General features: G+C 47.3%; 1 protein-coding gene across 3 annotated transcripts in view; it reads left to right on the top strand.

The window, feature by feature from the left end:
- Positions 1–16,659, top strand: part of UBR4 (ubiquitin protein ligase E3 component n-recognin 4) — a 123,115-nt gene that overhangs the window by 51,017 nt on the left and 55,439 nt on the right. Inside the window, exons 45-60 of one of the 3 annotated variants that reach the window (XM_090268693.1) lie at positions 1,251–1,422; positions 1,671–1,872; positions 3,022–3,185; positions 3,591–3,807; positions 4,650–4,866; positions 5,626–5,658; positions 6,802–6,865; positions 7,270–7,404; positions 8,391–8,565; positions 9,417–9,557; positions 10,419–10,540; positions 11,199–11,310; positions 13,007–13,137; positions 13,255–13,432; positions 13,896–14,000; positions 15,487–15,624. In XM_090268693.1, the coding sequence (XP_090124819.1) occupies positions 1,251–1,422; positions 1,671–1,872; positions 3,022–3,185; positions 3,591–3,807; positions 4,650–4,866; positions 5,626–5,658; positions 6,802–6,865; positions 7,270–7,404; positions 8,391–8,565; positions 9,417–9,557; positions 10,419–10,540; positions 11,199–11,310; positions 13,007–13,137; positions 13,255–13,432; positions 13,896–14,000; positions 15,487–15,624 (2,306 nt within the window). Of the gene's footprint in view, positions 1–1,250; positions 1,423–1,670; positions 1,873–3,021; positions 3,186–3,590; positions 3,808–4,649; positions 4,867–5,625; positions 5,659–6,801; positions 6,866–7,269; positions 7,405–8,390; positions 8,566–9,416; positions 9,558–10,418; positions 10,541–11,198; positions 11,311–13,006; positions 13,433–13,895; positions 14,001–15,486; positions 15,625–16,659 lie in introns of all 3 variants that reach the window. The other 2 variants (XM_090268694.1, XM_090268692.1) reach the window with 2 other exon arrangements.

Below are 16,659 nucleotides of genomic sequence, written 5' to 3'. Positions count from 1 at the left end.
AGCCCTTAATGTTCAGCTTCATAATGCGCACCTCTCATAGGATAGTTCCACCTCCCTCCCAAGTACTGGTGTCCAATATGAATTTGGTGAAACATACTTTTGTCCAGCACACCTCCCCCTTCCCTGCTGAGTATCTCTAAAATCGGGCAGCATCAGTGTTGGCAGTTTTGGCTGTCTGCATGGTTTGTCTCCCACAATGGAGACCCCAAGTTGTAAGAGGTAGTTTGGGGTGGGGACACTGTCCCTAGAAGGAAAAGCTATGGTCAAGGCAGCAAACTGGATTTTTTGTTTTTGTTTTCGTTATCCTCAGTTGAGGACAGGCTTATTGATTTTAGAGAGGAGGAAGGGAGGGAGAGAGAGAGAGAGAGAGAGGGCAAGAAATATCAGTGTGAGAGAGAGAGAGACATTGATTGGCTGCCTCCTGCATGCGCCCTGACTGGGGATCAAACCTGCAACCTGTACATGTGCCCTGACTGAGAATTGAATCTACAACCTTTTGATTTACAAGACAACACTCCAACCGAGCCACACGGGTCAGGGCATCAAACCTGATTTTAATGTGATTACTGAGTTTTGAGAAGGGAAAGTAAGTTTCTCCTGGACATGCATGCTGTCATATGCCCTTTCAGTTGCCCTCCTGGGGGACTTACTGGTCACAGAACATGGTATCAGTAGTAGGGGCATAGCTGGGGTTGTGGCGATTGAGGCTTCCATCAGGGTTCCAGATAATAGAGGTGTGTGGGAAGTAGGGAGTGTTTTATTCAGGGAGGAGGAAGAAGAGGTTTAGGATTTTTCCTTGTCTTTCTTATCTGCTCTCGAAGGGCCATTCTAGCACTTTATCTCTGGCCTCTGTTTTGTGAATTACCTGGTTTGGGATGAAATAAAACAGGTACCATTCACACATAACTTGAAGTACTTGGAGATTCTGCATAGGACAACGGGTCTTCAGTCTTAGGCAGCTCACGGCCTTGTGTAGTTGGCAGTCTCTGGGCACACAGAGTCACCTGTCGCCTCAGACAGTGGAGCCTAGCATTAGAGATCCTAACCAGAGTTTCTGCTGGGGACACACATTGGGGCATATGAAAGTATATACATGGTTCAGAAAAAGACTGAGACTCATGGGTAGTTGAGTTCCTGGATAAATATCTTGCTCCGGAAGTCAAGTATTTAGTGAGGATGGCGTTTAGATCAAGGAAAGCACCAGTAGCTGGGGATTGTTGCCTAACTGTGGCCACCTTTGTTATCTGCAGTTCCAATGGTGGCAGTAAGACGTCTCCTGCCCTTTGCCAGTGGTCTGAGGTGATGAACCACCCTGGTTTGGTGTGTTGTGTGCAACAAACCACAGGTGTGCCACTGGTAGTTATGGTGAAACCAGACACTTTTCTTATTCAGGAGATAAAGACCCTTCCTGCCAAAGCAAAGGTCAGTGCATGTTCTCCCATCACTTGAACAGCCGAACCCGGTCCAGTTTTGTACTTGTGTTCTGCCCCTTCCCCAGCTCTTTCGTTGGAGGTCCATAAAGCATTTGGCCTCATTTTTCCCTAGACGCCCGTGTCACCCTTCTGCAGCCCCGCAACTGACCATGAACTAGTTGCTTCTTTGCCTCATTCTCTCTCTGGTTCTGATCTACGGGTGCAGGAACCAACACCCTCCTTTGTCCCTTCTCCTAGATTCAAGACATGGTCGCCATTAGGCACACAGCCTGCAATGAGCAGCAGCGGACGACAATGATCCTGCTGTGTGAGGACGGCAGCCTGCGCATTTACATGGCCAACGTGGAGAACACCTCCTACTGGCTTCAGCTGTCCCTGCAGCCCAGCAGCGTCATCAGCATAATGAAGCCTGTTCGAAAGCGCAAAACAGCCACCATCAGTAAGGCCCCTCCTCCATACCGGTGGGGGACAGGATAGCAGTCTTCTAGAGATGACTCAGAGTAGACAGTTGTAAATATCCGTGAGGAATCGGTGACTAGCCCGCTTGTACATTTTGTAAAGGTAGGGAAGCAGGACAGCTAATTTCCAAAAGTGGAATCAAGTTTCCTAAGGCCCTCAGTGTTCTATGTGGCTTTTATTTTATTTTACTTTATTTTTAAACGTTTTTTAAATATATTTTAAAAATAATTTATTCATTTTTGTTGTTTTGTTTACTTATTATTTATTTTTTTAGAGAGAGGGGAAAGGAGAAAGGGAGAGAAACATCACTGTGTGGTTGCCTCTCACGCCCCCAACTGGGGACCCGAGGTGCAACCTAGTCATGTGCCCTGACTAGGAATTGAACCAGCGACACTTGGATCGCAGGCCAGTGCTCAATCCACTGAGCCACACCAGCCAGGGCTTTCTATGTGGCTTTTAGAGACACACTATACAGATAGGAAGTGCCCCTTGACCCTCCACTTCAGGTCAGCCCTTCTTAGGTGCCCAGGAAAGAATTAGCTCTTGGGCCATGTTTGAGATATTTTTCTCTGCGTTTGGGGAAAATATCATGCCTGGTGTGGAGTACAGGGTAGAATTGATTGAGGAGTAGGTTCTTCAGTTGGTTAATTTCCCACTGAGTAGTGAGGAGCCACTCATAGGTCTCTGAGTTGGGAGTCTTGCTCCTGACCGATAGAGGACACATCAGGGAATGGAAGCTTGAAATTAGGAGGGAGAGAATCTGGCTCAGCAGCAACCATTGCGGGTCCCCCCATTGTGTGTGTTTGAGACGGCAGTGCTGCTCATCCTCCTGTAAAGAAATAGTTTCTGTTTATTTTACACAAACCAGCTCTGAGGGGACCTATTGTGTTATGAGCTGTACTCCAGACCAACACCAGGTGTCTTTGTCCTGCTAGGTGACATTGTGGTTATAGGGATAATGACTATTGGACAGCTTGCCACATGTAGGCATCATACCGGTGTAAGCATTATAGTCCAGAATTTGTCTAGAAAGCGTGGAGCATGTGAGTGTGGGCTCAGCTTGGGGTCGGCAAGCGGTGGCGGAGACTACACTTACCAGTGCCTGGCAATCTGGTGCTGCTCTCCACAGCAACCCGCACGTCTAGCCAGGTGACCTTCCCCATTGACTTCTTTGAGCACAACCAGCAGCTGACAGATGTGGAGTTTGGTGGAAATGACCTCCTGCAGGTGTACAACGCACAGCAGATAAAGCACCGGCTGAACTCCACTGGCATGTATGTGGCCAACACCAAGGTGAGGACTGCGGCAGGCTGGGCTCAGTCCCTCAGAAGCGGTATTGCTCGAGAACACATCTCTTTAGAATGCAAGTATAAAGTAATTCGTCACTGCCACTGACCCTCAATCCTAGTTGAGTGGTCCCTGGAGTAGATGACTGTTTTCACTCCCATGCAGAAGGGCTTCTATACAACGTTAACCAGCGGGGCTGTTGTGCAGAGGACCAGGGGTGCTTAATGCTGGGGAAAAGGAAGCTTGAGGTTGAAGAGCGTCTACTCCCTGCCTCAGTTTGCCCGTCTTTGGAAGCGAGGAAGTCATTACTGCAGAGTTAAAAGGATAAAGGTCTCGCCTAGATCACACGTGGAGACACCGTCAGAGGTGTTCACAGGTTTGCCCCCTGACGTGTGCCTTTCCTCTCTGCAGCCCGGTGGCTTCACCATTGAGATTAGCAACAACAACAGCACCATGGTGATGACAGGCATGCGGATCCAGATTGGGACCCAGGCCATCGAACGGGCTCCATCATACATTGAGATCTTCGGCAGAACTATGCAGCTTAACCTGAGTCGCTCACGCTGGTTCGACTTCCCCTTCACCAGAGAAGAAGCCCTGCAGGCTGATAAGAAACTGAACCTCTTCAGTGAGTCCCCAGCTCCTGGCACAGACTATCCTTCTCATTGTGACTGCTGACTTAGGGGCCACTTCTCTGTGGCTCTCTAGGATTTTGATATCTCTGTGGTCTCTGCCGGCACGAACCTCTGAGCTTCATTTGAGATAGAAAGGAGGCAAGGTGACAAGGCAAAGGATATACTTGAGAATAGGAGGGGTGGAGATAGGGTCACACTCTGCTTCAGGGCCCACCACTTCTGTAGGCTTGGGTCAGCATTGCCAAGGGGGCTGCCCGTGTGTTTCTGCAGAGTGGGGGCGAGATTAGCGTGTGAAATCATAAGGCTTTCTGAAAGCACAGGTGAGAGAGAGCTGTAGGTCCCACGTCACTGGGAGGTGTTCAGCAGTGTCTCTTGCCTTGCAGTGCTCTTGAAAACTTGAAACCCTCAGAGTGCAAATCCCTGAGCCTTTCATAAGGCTGGCGTCTCTTTCTATTGTTTACTGACCACTCCTCTGATGCTGTCAGTATGAATGTGCTTTGAACAAAGGGAGTGCTCAGAGCTCCCTTGGGTGGGGGATGGGCAACGTAGTACCCTGATAGTACTAGAAGGTCTGATCCCCACGGCAGTGGTTAGCGACTGTTCTTCCAAGTAGTAGACCCCTTAGGCTGTGGTCAGTGGAACTGTTTTTTCATGTATTCAGCATCTATACAAGACTAAAGTGCTGCTGAACTCACAGGAGATAAGTTTCTTCTGTGACTGTAAATTGCATGTGATTTGCTACTTTGCCCAGACTTAATCTGGTCTTTGCTTTGGAGGCGGTGGTGGTAGCCCTTCAGAGAATCTGCTTCTTAATGGCTTCTCTTGCTTATTATAGTTGGGGCCTCAGTGGATCCAGCAGGTGTCACGATGATTGATGCTGTAAAAATTTATGGCAAGACTAAGGAGCAGTTTGGTTGGCCGGATGAGCCCCCGGAAGACTTCCCTTCTGCCTCCGTCAGCAACATCTGTCCTTCAAACCTGAACCAGAGCAATGGCACTGCAGAGAGCGACGCGGCTGCCCCCACCACGACCAGTGGAACTGTCCTGGAGAGGTACCAGCACTGGCTTCGGTCCTCACCGTTTCTCACTCTCCCTGCAGACCTTGACAGAGAGTCAGTCTCTGTTAACTGCCCAAGTCTGGCCTTCGATTTTCAGCTTTTCACACAACTCCCTGACCCTCGCTGTCTCCGTAGTGCGCAGACACAGCCTGGAAGTGTGCTGAGAGCCGGCTGACTCCAGCCTCCGCCTGGGGCTTCTGTGCCTTCTCGTAAAGCTCGGGTGTCCTTTGGAGTAGCCAGGGGATGCTGGCTAAATGCCTAAGCCAGTATTATAGATCCGGATCCAGTCTTGCTGAAATTATAGGGAAAAATCTTCCCTTTCATTCTGTTTTCATCATTTTCTCATCTTTCTCTGCAGCAGCAACTTCCCTGGTAATAACGCTGCTGCAAGAGCCTGGCTGGCTACTGTGTCTGTAGCAGAGTTGAGAGCCTCCTAGGCTCCCTCCAGTGGCCTTCCTAAGCACTGCGCTTGGCTTCTTTGCGCTAGGTAGCTATTGGTTTGCCATGGCAGATGAAGTAACTCATGATGTAAGATGCTGAGTTTCTTACATTGTAAGTCGTAGGAATAGCCTGGCTTGAAATCACTGCCTTCCACCAGCAGCCTCCCCCTCTCCCCTTTCTCTCCCTCTCTCTTTCTCTCTCTCTCTCTCTCTATCCCCGTACCCTATTCTTATATTGTTTGCTTAGGATGTGTTTCCAGGTTTCTCTGAGCTTCACATTTTTTTCCTTTTTTTTCTTTGCTTCTCCCCAAAGTTCTGAAACTGAGTCCCTAACCAAGCTGGACCGGTTAGTATGCCCTCTTTCCTTTCTCTGCACGAGTGAGTGTGTGTCAGAGCGGTGCGACCCAGTGTGGCTTTGCCTTGGTTCTGCTTCTGTGGAAGAGTCCTCCCGCTTCTTTCTGTCTGGTCATTGCATGGCTGCAGAGCTGTCGGCGAGAAGTGGAGAATGCGGAGGGCTGTCCCTGCGTGCTAGGTGGCGGCCGCCTCAGACTGCGCTGGCTTTTCTTCCTCACCCCGCTCCTCCCTGCGCCCGCTCTGCAGGGGATGAGAGGGGCAGCCAGGGGCGAGGGGACAGTGGAGACGTCCTACCGTATGAAAAGCCACTGGAGAGCTCATTCTGTCCCACCTCGTTTTACGCCTCTGGTCCCTCTTCCCTAGCTCTTCATTGTCTTCCTCTACCCCTTGACCTTTCCAGCTGCTTCTCAGTCCTTTCCCCTTCTGTCCAGAGCATTGGCTGTCAGAGTGTTGGTGTTTATACTATGCACATTAAACTCACAGGAGTGGGCCCTGGGGAGCATGCTATATGGTACCCTCCAGCAGCTGGGTTTCCTGTTCCTTACCTAAGAGAAAATTGCTCAGGTTTCTAAAGGTGCTTTGTAGTGTCCTTTAAATGTTGGCAATTGGCATGCTCCTGAAAATGCAGTTTGCTCTCTTCCCCGTACTTAGGGACTCATAGGAAGTGCCTTTGCATTTTCTAGGCGGTGTAAGTAAAGTATAATATAAGCTAACCCGACCAGTATAAGAAGATGGCTTTAACCCTTCCCTTTGTGTATGTGCCCTTTTGCCTGTGATCTGTGGGCACCTGAGCTTTGGGTCTCATGGCATCAAGACTGTTAAGCCCATTTCAGTGATCCCTGCCACAGGCAGCAGAAGGGAGCACATTTATCCTCTTTGAGGAAGGAAAGCCCTGTCTTTGAGTTATGGATTATGAACATGGCCTCAGGTTAATCTCCAAGAAGGAGCCAGGTTTCTTCTGGCCCATAACACAAGGAAACGATATGCATGGTGCCTGTGGCAGGTCTTCTTGTGCTTTGATTTTGTATTTGGCATTCATTAGCTGCCCCTGGGGTCCTCTTGACTATAGTTTGCACAGGCTAAAGCACAAGGCGGAAAGAAGGGTTGTGCTCAAGCCAGCTTTTCTGTCTCCTAGGCTGGTTGTGAGTTCTTTAGAAGCCCTGGAAAGCTGCTTTGCTGTTGGCCCAATCATCGAAAAGGCAAGTTACTTTTTCAAAGAACATGGGAGCTTTCTGGAGAAGCAGGAAGTCAGTGGAGTCGTCAGAGGCCTGGAGGCTTTACAGCTGAAGAACATTTATAGCTTAATTTTGATTTGCAGAGAAGCTCCAGAGAAGCCTTCAGCTTAAGGCCTTCTGTCCTACTTTCGGGAGACCTACAGTGAGAGTGTTTCATAGAATAGGACAAGTGCTGGTAAAAGAACACTTCTGGGAGTCATGAACTTGGACTCAATGTCTGTACCTATATTATGAGAGGATGTTGATTTTTGAAATTCTTTGTTTGACCCTACTGGCCTGAAAGGGAAGAGTGGGGAGGGCAGGGCTTAGACAGTGCATTCGGCATGGGTTTGGCGGGGTCAGTGGTAACCTGCTGTCTTCTGCGTCAGGAGAGAAACAAGAATGCAGCTCAGGAGCTGGCCACTTTGCTGCTGTCCCTGCCAGCACCTCCCAGTGTCCAGCAGCAGTCCAAGAGCCTTCTGGCCAGTCTGCACACCAGCCGCTCAGCCTATCACAGCCACAAGGTAATCGTTCCCTCTCAGGGATGCGTTCTGTGGATGTGGAAGTTGGGGGTACTGACAGGGAGTCACGTAAGTTGGTTTTTCATGTGTAAAGCAGGGGCACAGTGAAGTAAGGTGGGAGGGAATAACATTGAGATTAGACCCCACAGTCTGAAATGTCTGCTGAGAAATTAATGGCTATCCCTGCACAGTGGACAAGCCAGCACTGGGTTGCATGCTTGCATTTTTTGTCTCTGCCTCGCCAATAGGGTCAGCACGATTTAAGAAAGAGAAGGGAGAGGCATTCGAGGGTGAGTGTTCTCTCACTGGGAGAGAGTGAGGGGGGGGACTCCTTTAGGAGGTCAGGACTGCTGGTGGTTTCTCTCCACCGGTTGTGGCACCACCCTAATTAGGTGTACGTGCTGGCGAGGAAATTGTTGAGTGGTTGTTGGAGAGTGATGGAGGGGGAAATCTGGGGAGTGAGGGCTCACCTATAAAAGTAAGTAGGCTGAAGGCGGTAGGTTAGGCCAGTTTCCATAGATGGAAAAGACAGCAGTTCAGATCCATGAGGAAGAAGCCAGCAGCCCAGACGCCTTGGTGAGCTTTCATACCTCCTGCCCGAAGAACTGACGAATGCGAGTCTAACCTGCTAAACCACTCGAGGAAAGACAGTTTTGGAAACACAGTCTACGTGATATGAATTTGCAAAAGAATGACTCTTTTACTGTAGGAAAGCGGTCTGGGGTGTTGCAGTTCCGGAGAATTGAGTGGTTTCTAATTTTCCCATCATACTTTGATACTGATTTCATGGCTTTTGATTTTTTGTAGTGCCTTTAATATTTTACGTATTTAGAAGTTTAACTTTGAAGATTTGTTCCAGTTAGCTGGTGGTAATTAACCTGTTCTCTTGAGAGAAGGTAGCCATTCTGATGATCTGCCAGCTCTCCTCTCCTCTTTTTTAGTACCCAGCCCTTGCTCGTGGTTTATCCTCTGTGATCCCTCTGTTACAGGATCAGGCCCTGTTGAGCAAAGCTGTGCAGTGTCTTAATACATCCAGCAAAGAAGGCAAGGATTTGGACCCTGAGGTCTTCCAGAGGCTGGTGATCACAGCTCGCTCCATTGCCATCATGCGCCCTAACAACCTTGTCCACTTTACGGAGTCAAAGCTGCCCCAGATGGAAACAGGTGAACTTGGCCTGTATGGCTGTGGTCCTGAAATCTGCTTAATACACGTTCTACACCCTTTCCTCCCCTTACTGTTCTCACTGGCCTATGACTGACTGCATGCTTTGAGCCAGGGATTTTACTCTGTTGTCTTTATACCTTGTGGAGGATTTGTGACGTTAAGATTGTACCATTTTAGGTAAAGACTCTTTCCAGCGCTTAATCCTTGGATGATTTTTTGCTTTCATTTAGTGCTCTGGACATCAATATAATTTGTCACTACCTCTTATGATCTTCAGGGTAAAGTTAAGCGTGGGCCCCGGTTGCTTCAATCTGAGAGGGTTGTATCTTTTGCTCTCGTGCTCTTCTTTTGCAGGTATTTTATTAACACACGTGGTGGCCTTTCTTAGTGCTTGATTCTGTTTCCTCCCCCCTCCTCGCTTTGTCTGGGTACCAAGCTTGTTTTGTTTACTGATGCCTTTACAATTCTTGTTATTTACATGCACCCATGTACTGTCATCATCTTGTTCCTCCTTCTCATACTGTAATCCAGGAATCATTCTAGAAAATCTCAGATCTTCTCCCAGTTTTTAGAAGTTGAACAGTTGGACCTGAGATCTCTGAATATGCTGTAAAGATCCTGAATGCTCCCCTTCTACTTAATTCTAACATACGGTGTTTTCTGTGATATCCCTTTCCCAGACTGTTTTTTTCCTAGATGTGCCTGCTGGAATCTAGGGATAGTTGGCATATTCATTGGGGCCCCACTTGAAACTCCCTCCCCAGGCAAGCTTCCTTGACCTGAGTTAACCTTAACACAAATTAAATTCCATCTCTGATTTACCGCCGTTAATAACTTCCTTTCTGTTTAGAAGGCGTGGAGGAGGGGAGAGAGCCTCAGAAGCAGGTAGAAGGGGACTGCTGCAGTTTCGTCACCCAGCTGGTCAACCACTTCTGGAAACTCCATGCCTCCAAACCCAAGAACGCCTTCTTGGCTCCTGCCTGCCTGCCAGGTACCGTGGGGAAAGGGACACTCGGATCTTGATAGATAGTGAAGCCTGGTGCAGGTTCTGTCTTTGAACAGATCGAACCCCTAGCCTTTCATCTTCATCGTCCATTTCTTCCAGAATGAATAGTTAGGAAATAGAAGCTTGTGATATCATTGTTCCTGATACAGGAATGCAGTGGACTGGCAGGAAGTGGGACTCTCTTGTCTCTCTTTATGTCGGGTTAACTGTTTCACCTAGAGAGTATGTCCTTAGTTGTGTTTACAATTATTTTTAAAATCTTTGAGAGACTGATACAAAGTCAGTTCAAAAGGTAAAAGTTAAGCATCAGTCTTGAGAATTATGTGATTTCTAAGCTACCACTGCCTTTGGTATCTAACTTCTCACACTATCCCAAGTTTAGGTGGAAGAGTCGGGGTCTGAATAGCAATCTAGAAAAGTAAAACAACCCCTGGTGCTCCTTTGTGTGGGAGTTTGCTTGGGCAGTAACCCTAAAAGGCACGTCAAGGTCATGTTTATCATCACCTAAGGTTTGGAGTTAGTGGGGAACATTTAGAATCTGCTTACCTCTTCACACTTCTCTGTTTTGATATCCAAGAGAGTAGACAACTACTTATTTTCTGTGACATAGGAAATCTGGAAAGGCTTTTGGGGACAGTTTGGAAGATTAGAAGACTAGTAATAAAACAAATCAAATAATGCTGACAGCCTGTATTTTGTGTATGTATTTTGTTTGTTTGCTATGTGCGTGCCTATTTTTTTTTTTTTTTTGTGATCTTGACCTTTATATGGAGCTAAGAACTTGTACTTTTGTCTTAGACTCTCAAGTGGGTAGAAGTTTTTCTATTACATGTTTCTCCCCTTTAGGCCTAACTCATATTGAAGCTACTGTCAATGCTCTGGTCGACATTATCCATGGCTACTGTACGTGTGAGCTGGACTGTATTAATACAGCATCCAAGATCTACATGCAGATGCTACTGTGTCCTGTAGGTATCATCACAACTTTACATAGCCTGGGGATGTCTGGAAAAAACTTTTAAAATAAATTTTCTAACTAATGAAAAAAAACACTCTTAAAGGAAATAATGGGAATTAAGAGTTTTGATTATCAATAAAAGCTTTAAGATTTATTCCTTCCATGGGAGGAAAATAAAGGTTTGAAGAGGTGATGAACTTTGTCTGTCTTGTTTAGGGATGAATACCCAGGCAACATCCTGGTTATTGCTACTTAGTGCTGGGTGTTAATTAAAATGAGTACATGAATGACCATCACTAAGATCTATTTCTAGTGACTCTGTCATGGAAGCTAAGTGTTTGAAGTACTGATTTCAGCACAGAACTAAGATGAGCCTGATCATATGATGAAAAACCAAAGCCTATTTATAGAGAGCCACAGTGACTTTAGAAGCAAATGACCTGTCAGTCTGTTACCAGGGACTGAGATAGAAGAAGGTAGTGAATGGGTCTTACATATGCCAGGTCAGGAAATGGGGCGAACTGCTGAACTTGGTCAGCAGGGTTGCAGGTGAGAGTGGGTAAGTCTTCCACATACATGTAAATGATTGACCAAGAGAGGACAGTGTTTTGTAGACAGTTTCATGAATAATATAAAACCTAAATATGATAGTTTCCTTTCAACCTCAGGATCCCGCCGTGAGCTTCTCCTGTAAACAAGCTCTCATTCGAGTTCTGAGGCCCAGGAACAAGCGGAGACATGTGACGCTGCCCTCCTCCCCTCGAAGCAACACTCCAATGGGTAATGTGAGGTCTCGGCAGAGGCTCACGTGGGTGTGGTGGAGAGGGGACAAGGGCGGGTGTGCTCCATGTTGGCCAAGGGCCTGGAGAGTTTTGTTTATATAGCCATTGTTTTCATCCTACCTTATTCCATGAAGAATTTAAGGCGGCATATAGAAGTGCATATAGTAAGTAGAATAAAAATAAAGCAAATCAGAGCTATGGGAAAATAAAGGTGCAATAGTATAATTAAGCCAAACATAGCACACACACACACACAAAAAAAAATCTACGTCATGAGGTCCTGTATGGTTGTTAAGTGGAAGATCTTCAATCTGGCCGAAAGCTTCCTAAGAGCCATAGCAAAAATAACATAAGAACAGTTACAAAAATCACAACGACTAAGGAAAAATATAGCCATTTTTCAGGAAAAATAGACTTCCTAGCATAAAACCTCTACATTAAGGGTCTGTTTTGTTGCCTAACACGTTAGTAGCCTTGGTGATCTTACCTATAGTGTTTGACAGCAAATTTCACAAATGATTTCCTTCATGATACACTTGAACACAAGTCAAGGGTATAACATTTACCATTTTAGTAAAAACAATTCTCAAAGTATCTAAATATTAGCATTATATTGTGTAACTGTCTGGTTACATGGTTTGCCTCAGAAGTAAACTTCCGATGAAAGTCCTGTACATAATTTTAAGTTTTCTCTAATTTTAAAGAGTAAAAATAATATGTTGAAATTAACTTACTAATTAACCTAGTATATACAAATATTTCAACATGTAGTCAATATAAATTATGAGTGGAATATTTTTTATCCTTAAAAAATATTTTTTGCATAGTCTTAATCTAGTATGTAGTACATACCAACGTCACATCTCTTGTTTGAAATAGTCACATTGCAGATGCTCAGTAGCCACATGTACAGCGCAGGTCTAGAGGAGTGCATGTAACTCTGTGACGTTCAGTCTTCCGTGAATATCATTTGTCTTACCTGAGCCTTTGATGAGTTAGGCAATAGCTGGTGCATCTTTGGTGAGAAGCTAGAGTGCAAAGAGTGTATATTTCCAATTAAGGCCACGTTCACATGCTTTCACAGCCCATCCAGTGAGAGGCGAGGTCTCCATCTTCTTCTCACAGTTAGGGGTCTAACTTCTGTCATATTAGAAGGCCTCCCCCCTTCACACAGGAGCCGGCCAGGCAGGACCTATAGTGGTATCCTTAACCCGCATCTGACGTTTCAGTCCTGGTTCTTCTAATGCTTGTGTAGTCTGAAAATCACACTGACCCAGCTGTTTTGGGAAAAAATAGTAACACTTGAAGCTGCCATGACAGATAACAGATATTATTACATTATTTATTTTCCCTGTCTTGTCCATGGTCTCCTGAGAGTTGATGGGAGCTTGTGGGTCTGCTGGTCTTTGATTTCACTGCTTTATGAAAATCCCTTTGTAATCAAGGTCCCCTCCACCCCACATTTCATCAGCTGTAGAAAGCCTTTTCCTAAGGTAGGGGCAAGCTAGCCCTCCCAACCCCATCTTCCCAGACCCTGCCAGGCTGGGCGTAGCACTCTGGAGTTCATCTCTGAGGCACAGAGGCCAGCTGGTAGCTTGTCTGCGTTTTTGTTTGCTCTGTGATTCTTCACCCCACATGCCGAGGAAGGAGAGATTTTCAAGTACCTTTAGGTGACTGGGGTTTCTTTGACTCAGGAGACAAGGATGATGACGACGACGATGATGCAGATGAGAAAATGCAGTCGTCGGGGATTCCGAATGGTGGTCACATCCGTCAGGAAAGCCAGGAACAGAGTGAGGTGGACCATGGAGATTTTGAGATGGTGGTGAGTCTGGAGCTGGAGAGGGGAGTAGGGGCCTCTCGCTCTCCTCTCGCTCTTACTTGGTGGACTTCCAAAAGCCACCATTTGCTGTGGGACACTGACAGAGCTTTCTGTCTGCAGTCGGAGTCGATGGTCCTGGAGACAGCTGAGAACGTCAACAACGGCAACCCCTCTCCCCTGGAGGCCCTGCTGGCAGGCGCAGAGGGCTTCCCCCCGATGCTGGACATCCCGCCCGATGCTGATGACGAGACCATGGTTGAACTCGCCATTGCCCTGAGCCTGCAGCAGGACCAGCAAGGTAGAAGGCACATGCCAGCAGCACAGCGGCCCGGGGGCCTTGCCCAGGAAAGAGGGCTGGCCGTTACTGATGTGCGGCTCGCTCAGCTTGTCCCCAGATCTGGGGAGAGGCTGATCGGAGTGAGAGCAGTTCAGAGGTGCAGGCGGAGAGTGAGAGGGCGTGTGGTGGCATTTTCAGTCTGGGAGCCGATCTCATGGTTTCTGTTTGTTTAGTCATTTGGATTATTCCTGCCCCAATCTATTAGATTCCTCAAGCCTGTGTCCAACCTGAGCTGAAGCAAGTCTTCCGCCATTTTTGTAACCAGACGTGGTGGTTGGACAGCAATAGCTGTTGATTCACTTCCTCTGGGCCAGAGGTGGTGTCACGAGCTGAGTTTAGATCCCTGCGGGCAGCAGGCGGCCGAAGCAGCGCTGTGGACGGGGCCTAGAGGGGATGTGGTGCTCACTCTCCACTTGTTTCCCAGGCAGCAGCAGCAGTGCCCTGGGCCTACAGAGCCTGGGGCTGTCCGGCCAGGCACCCAGCTCTTCCTCTCTGGACGCAGGAACCCTCTCTGACACCACAGCATCAGGTAACTGTTCACAGCAGGGAGCACGGCTCAGGGCCCTCGGGCCGTTCCCTACGCTGTGAGAGTGTAACGGGCAGCTGCTCCGACAGGCCATCTGGACCTCCCACTTCTGCCTCTGCTTTGGAAGTGCGGGTGTGGAAGGCATACCGGTGCAGCCTGGCCAGGGCGCTCGTGGCTTCGCTTCCTGCACTTTGCATGCTGCCTGCCTTCAGCTCGTTCCCCGAGGAAAGGCCAAGAGAGCGGCTTGCAGGTTGATCAGCTTTAGGCTTAAATTATAGCTTTCAGGTTCTTCCTCAAGAGTGCTAACATTTTAGACAACATGAAAAGAAAGGCAAGAAACAGAGATTATACCTTTAAACCTTTTTCTCTTCATTTGCAAGTACAAGTGAAGCTGCAAGAAGCTGAGTTAGCTGCAGGTGGCTAACCTTCAGGGATCCGTGAGCCTGGGAGGTATAGGGGGTTTGGGTACAATTCAGATGCATAGGGGATTTTCAGCCCTCACCTTGTCTTCGCTTTCAGTCTCTTTCCTAACTTGATAAGATAAAAAAGTTTCCTGAGTAGAGAGTTGGACCAGGATAGAAGAGGCTGAGCATCTGGACAAGCTGCTGGAAAACCTACCTGAGTAGTGGAAGGGTTGGCTTGGAGTTTTTCAGACTGGTGCTTCCCTATATTTGTTTCTTTCTTCTTTATTTTCCTTTTGGGTGTTTTACCCTGGGTAGGAAAGAAAGGGAGAAATTGGCTGTTCCTTCTCACCTGCTGCCGTGCTTGTTGCTTTCATTGCTCCCTTTAGTTGCTGTCATTTCAGGCATGGAGGTCAGTGTCATCTGTAACTGTGTTCCTACTGTGCTCTGTGTCGTCTTGGCTTTCCTCTCCCATGTGCCTCATCCTGTCTCCGCTCAGTCCTGATCCCGGATGCTGTGGCTGTCTCTGGGGAATTTCCTTGCTTCATTATTAGCTTCTGATGAGGGTGACTAGGAGGTGTGAAATTTCTCAGTGAGCTGCCCTCTGGACCACCTGATTTAAGAGAAAACAAACAGGGTTGATGAAAGAGCTCACATTAGTGATTTCCTAACATAAGCACAAATTGGCCGATTACAAAGCAAATCTCATTAAAATTGAGTTCTGTGCTTAAAATGGTGATGGCTGCTCTCCAGTCTCAGCAGGTGTCAGTAACACCTACATAATGGTGACTACAAGGCATTTAAGTTAGAGAACCGAGTGTCCGTGTCACAGATTCTTACTGACTCTGCACGGTTCTACTTGGACTGTAAGGAAAGGCCTAGTGAGCTGGGTTTCCACTTCTAAGCACTGTTGTCAGTGCACTGTGTACCGTGTCTGCTCCTGCTAGTTACTAACCAGCCAAGTAGAGCTTTCCCTTTTGCCTTTGACAACAGGACACACAGACTGCATTGTGTCCTCTGCACTGTGTGGTTTGATGCTTTCGCCCCAAGAGGGTTTTTACCTGTAACAGCTCTCGTTACTCTCTCAGCTCCAGCCTCAGACGATGAGGGCAGCACAGCAGCGACTGACGGCTCCACCCTTCGGACCTCGCCCGCGGACCATGGTGGGAGCGTGGGCTCAGAGAGCGGGGGCAGCGCAGTGGACTCGGTGGCTGGCGAGCACAGCGGTAATGTGGCCCGGGGTCCGGATCTCCTCGGGCAGAGGGTGGGGACAAAATAGGAAGCCCTGCCTGGGTCCTGGAATTGGTTTCAGCAGAGGGAAGCTTTGGGGATTCATTGACTGTCTCAGATTTATTTGACCTCACCTCTGGAGTTCCAAGTGTTCAGTGGTAATAGCTTCAGGTCAGTGATTTTGATATTGAAATATTTTATAGGCAACTTTTAATGATCTGTTAGTAGAAGAAAGCAGTGACATACCTAATCCCAAATCATGATTAGTCTAAAACAGTTATGGTATGACCTCGAAATCCGTCATACTGGTTTTTGGTCCTCTTGTTAGGGCAAGGTATTTGGGGCATTTATTTTATTTTATTTTTTTTCAGTATATTTTATTGATTATATTGTTACAATAGTTCTCATTTTTTTCCCCTTTGCTCCCCTCTGCCCAGCACCACCCCTCCCCCAGAAATCCGCCCACACACACACCCCGTCCATGCGCATGGGTTGTACATACAAGTTCTTTGGCTTCACCTTTTCCAATATTATTCTTTCTTTCTTTTTTTATTAATTAATTAATTAATTGATTTTTTTTAATAATAAAAAATAACAGTTCCCCCCCCCTCAGAGTTAAGATCCTTTATAATCTTATAAAGGACAATGGGCGTAAGTCTCGTGCTCCTCTAGCTGCTTCAAGCTGGACATGGTTGTTGTCCTACCTACCCTTGGGTCCAGAAATCCCTAATAAGAGTGGGGGTGTGGAGGGGAGGGTGGCCTTCCAACATGGTGAAGGATCTTGCAGACTCTAGGTCAGTTGGCTGTTCCCGGACAATGGCATGCTTGGTTTAACAGGCTGGCATCCTTGTTGTGTTCTGGGGGCAACAGATTTAGCAACAGGGTTAAAAGACATCATTCAGTCCATAACCACTAGATGACAAAAGGCAGGTATTAATTTTTCAATATCCCACATTAGGGAAAAAAAGGGCTTCTTTGGAGGAAGGTGTACCAGGCATGTCTCACCTGTCCAAAACCCTTTTGCCCATTAT

This window comes from Furipterus horrens, unplaced genomic scaffold (assembly GCF_987537825.1).
Source record: "Furipterus horrens unplaced genomic scaffold, mFurHor1.1.pri manual_scaffold_3, whole genome shotgun sequence".
Taxonomy (NCBI): Eukaryota; Metazoa; Chordata; class Mammalia; order Chiroptera; family Furipteridae; genus Furipterus; species Furipterus horrens.
Note: the sequence above shows the minus strand (reverse complement) of the source record. Positions and strands in the feature narration are given on the sequence as shown.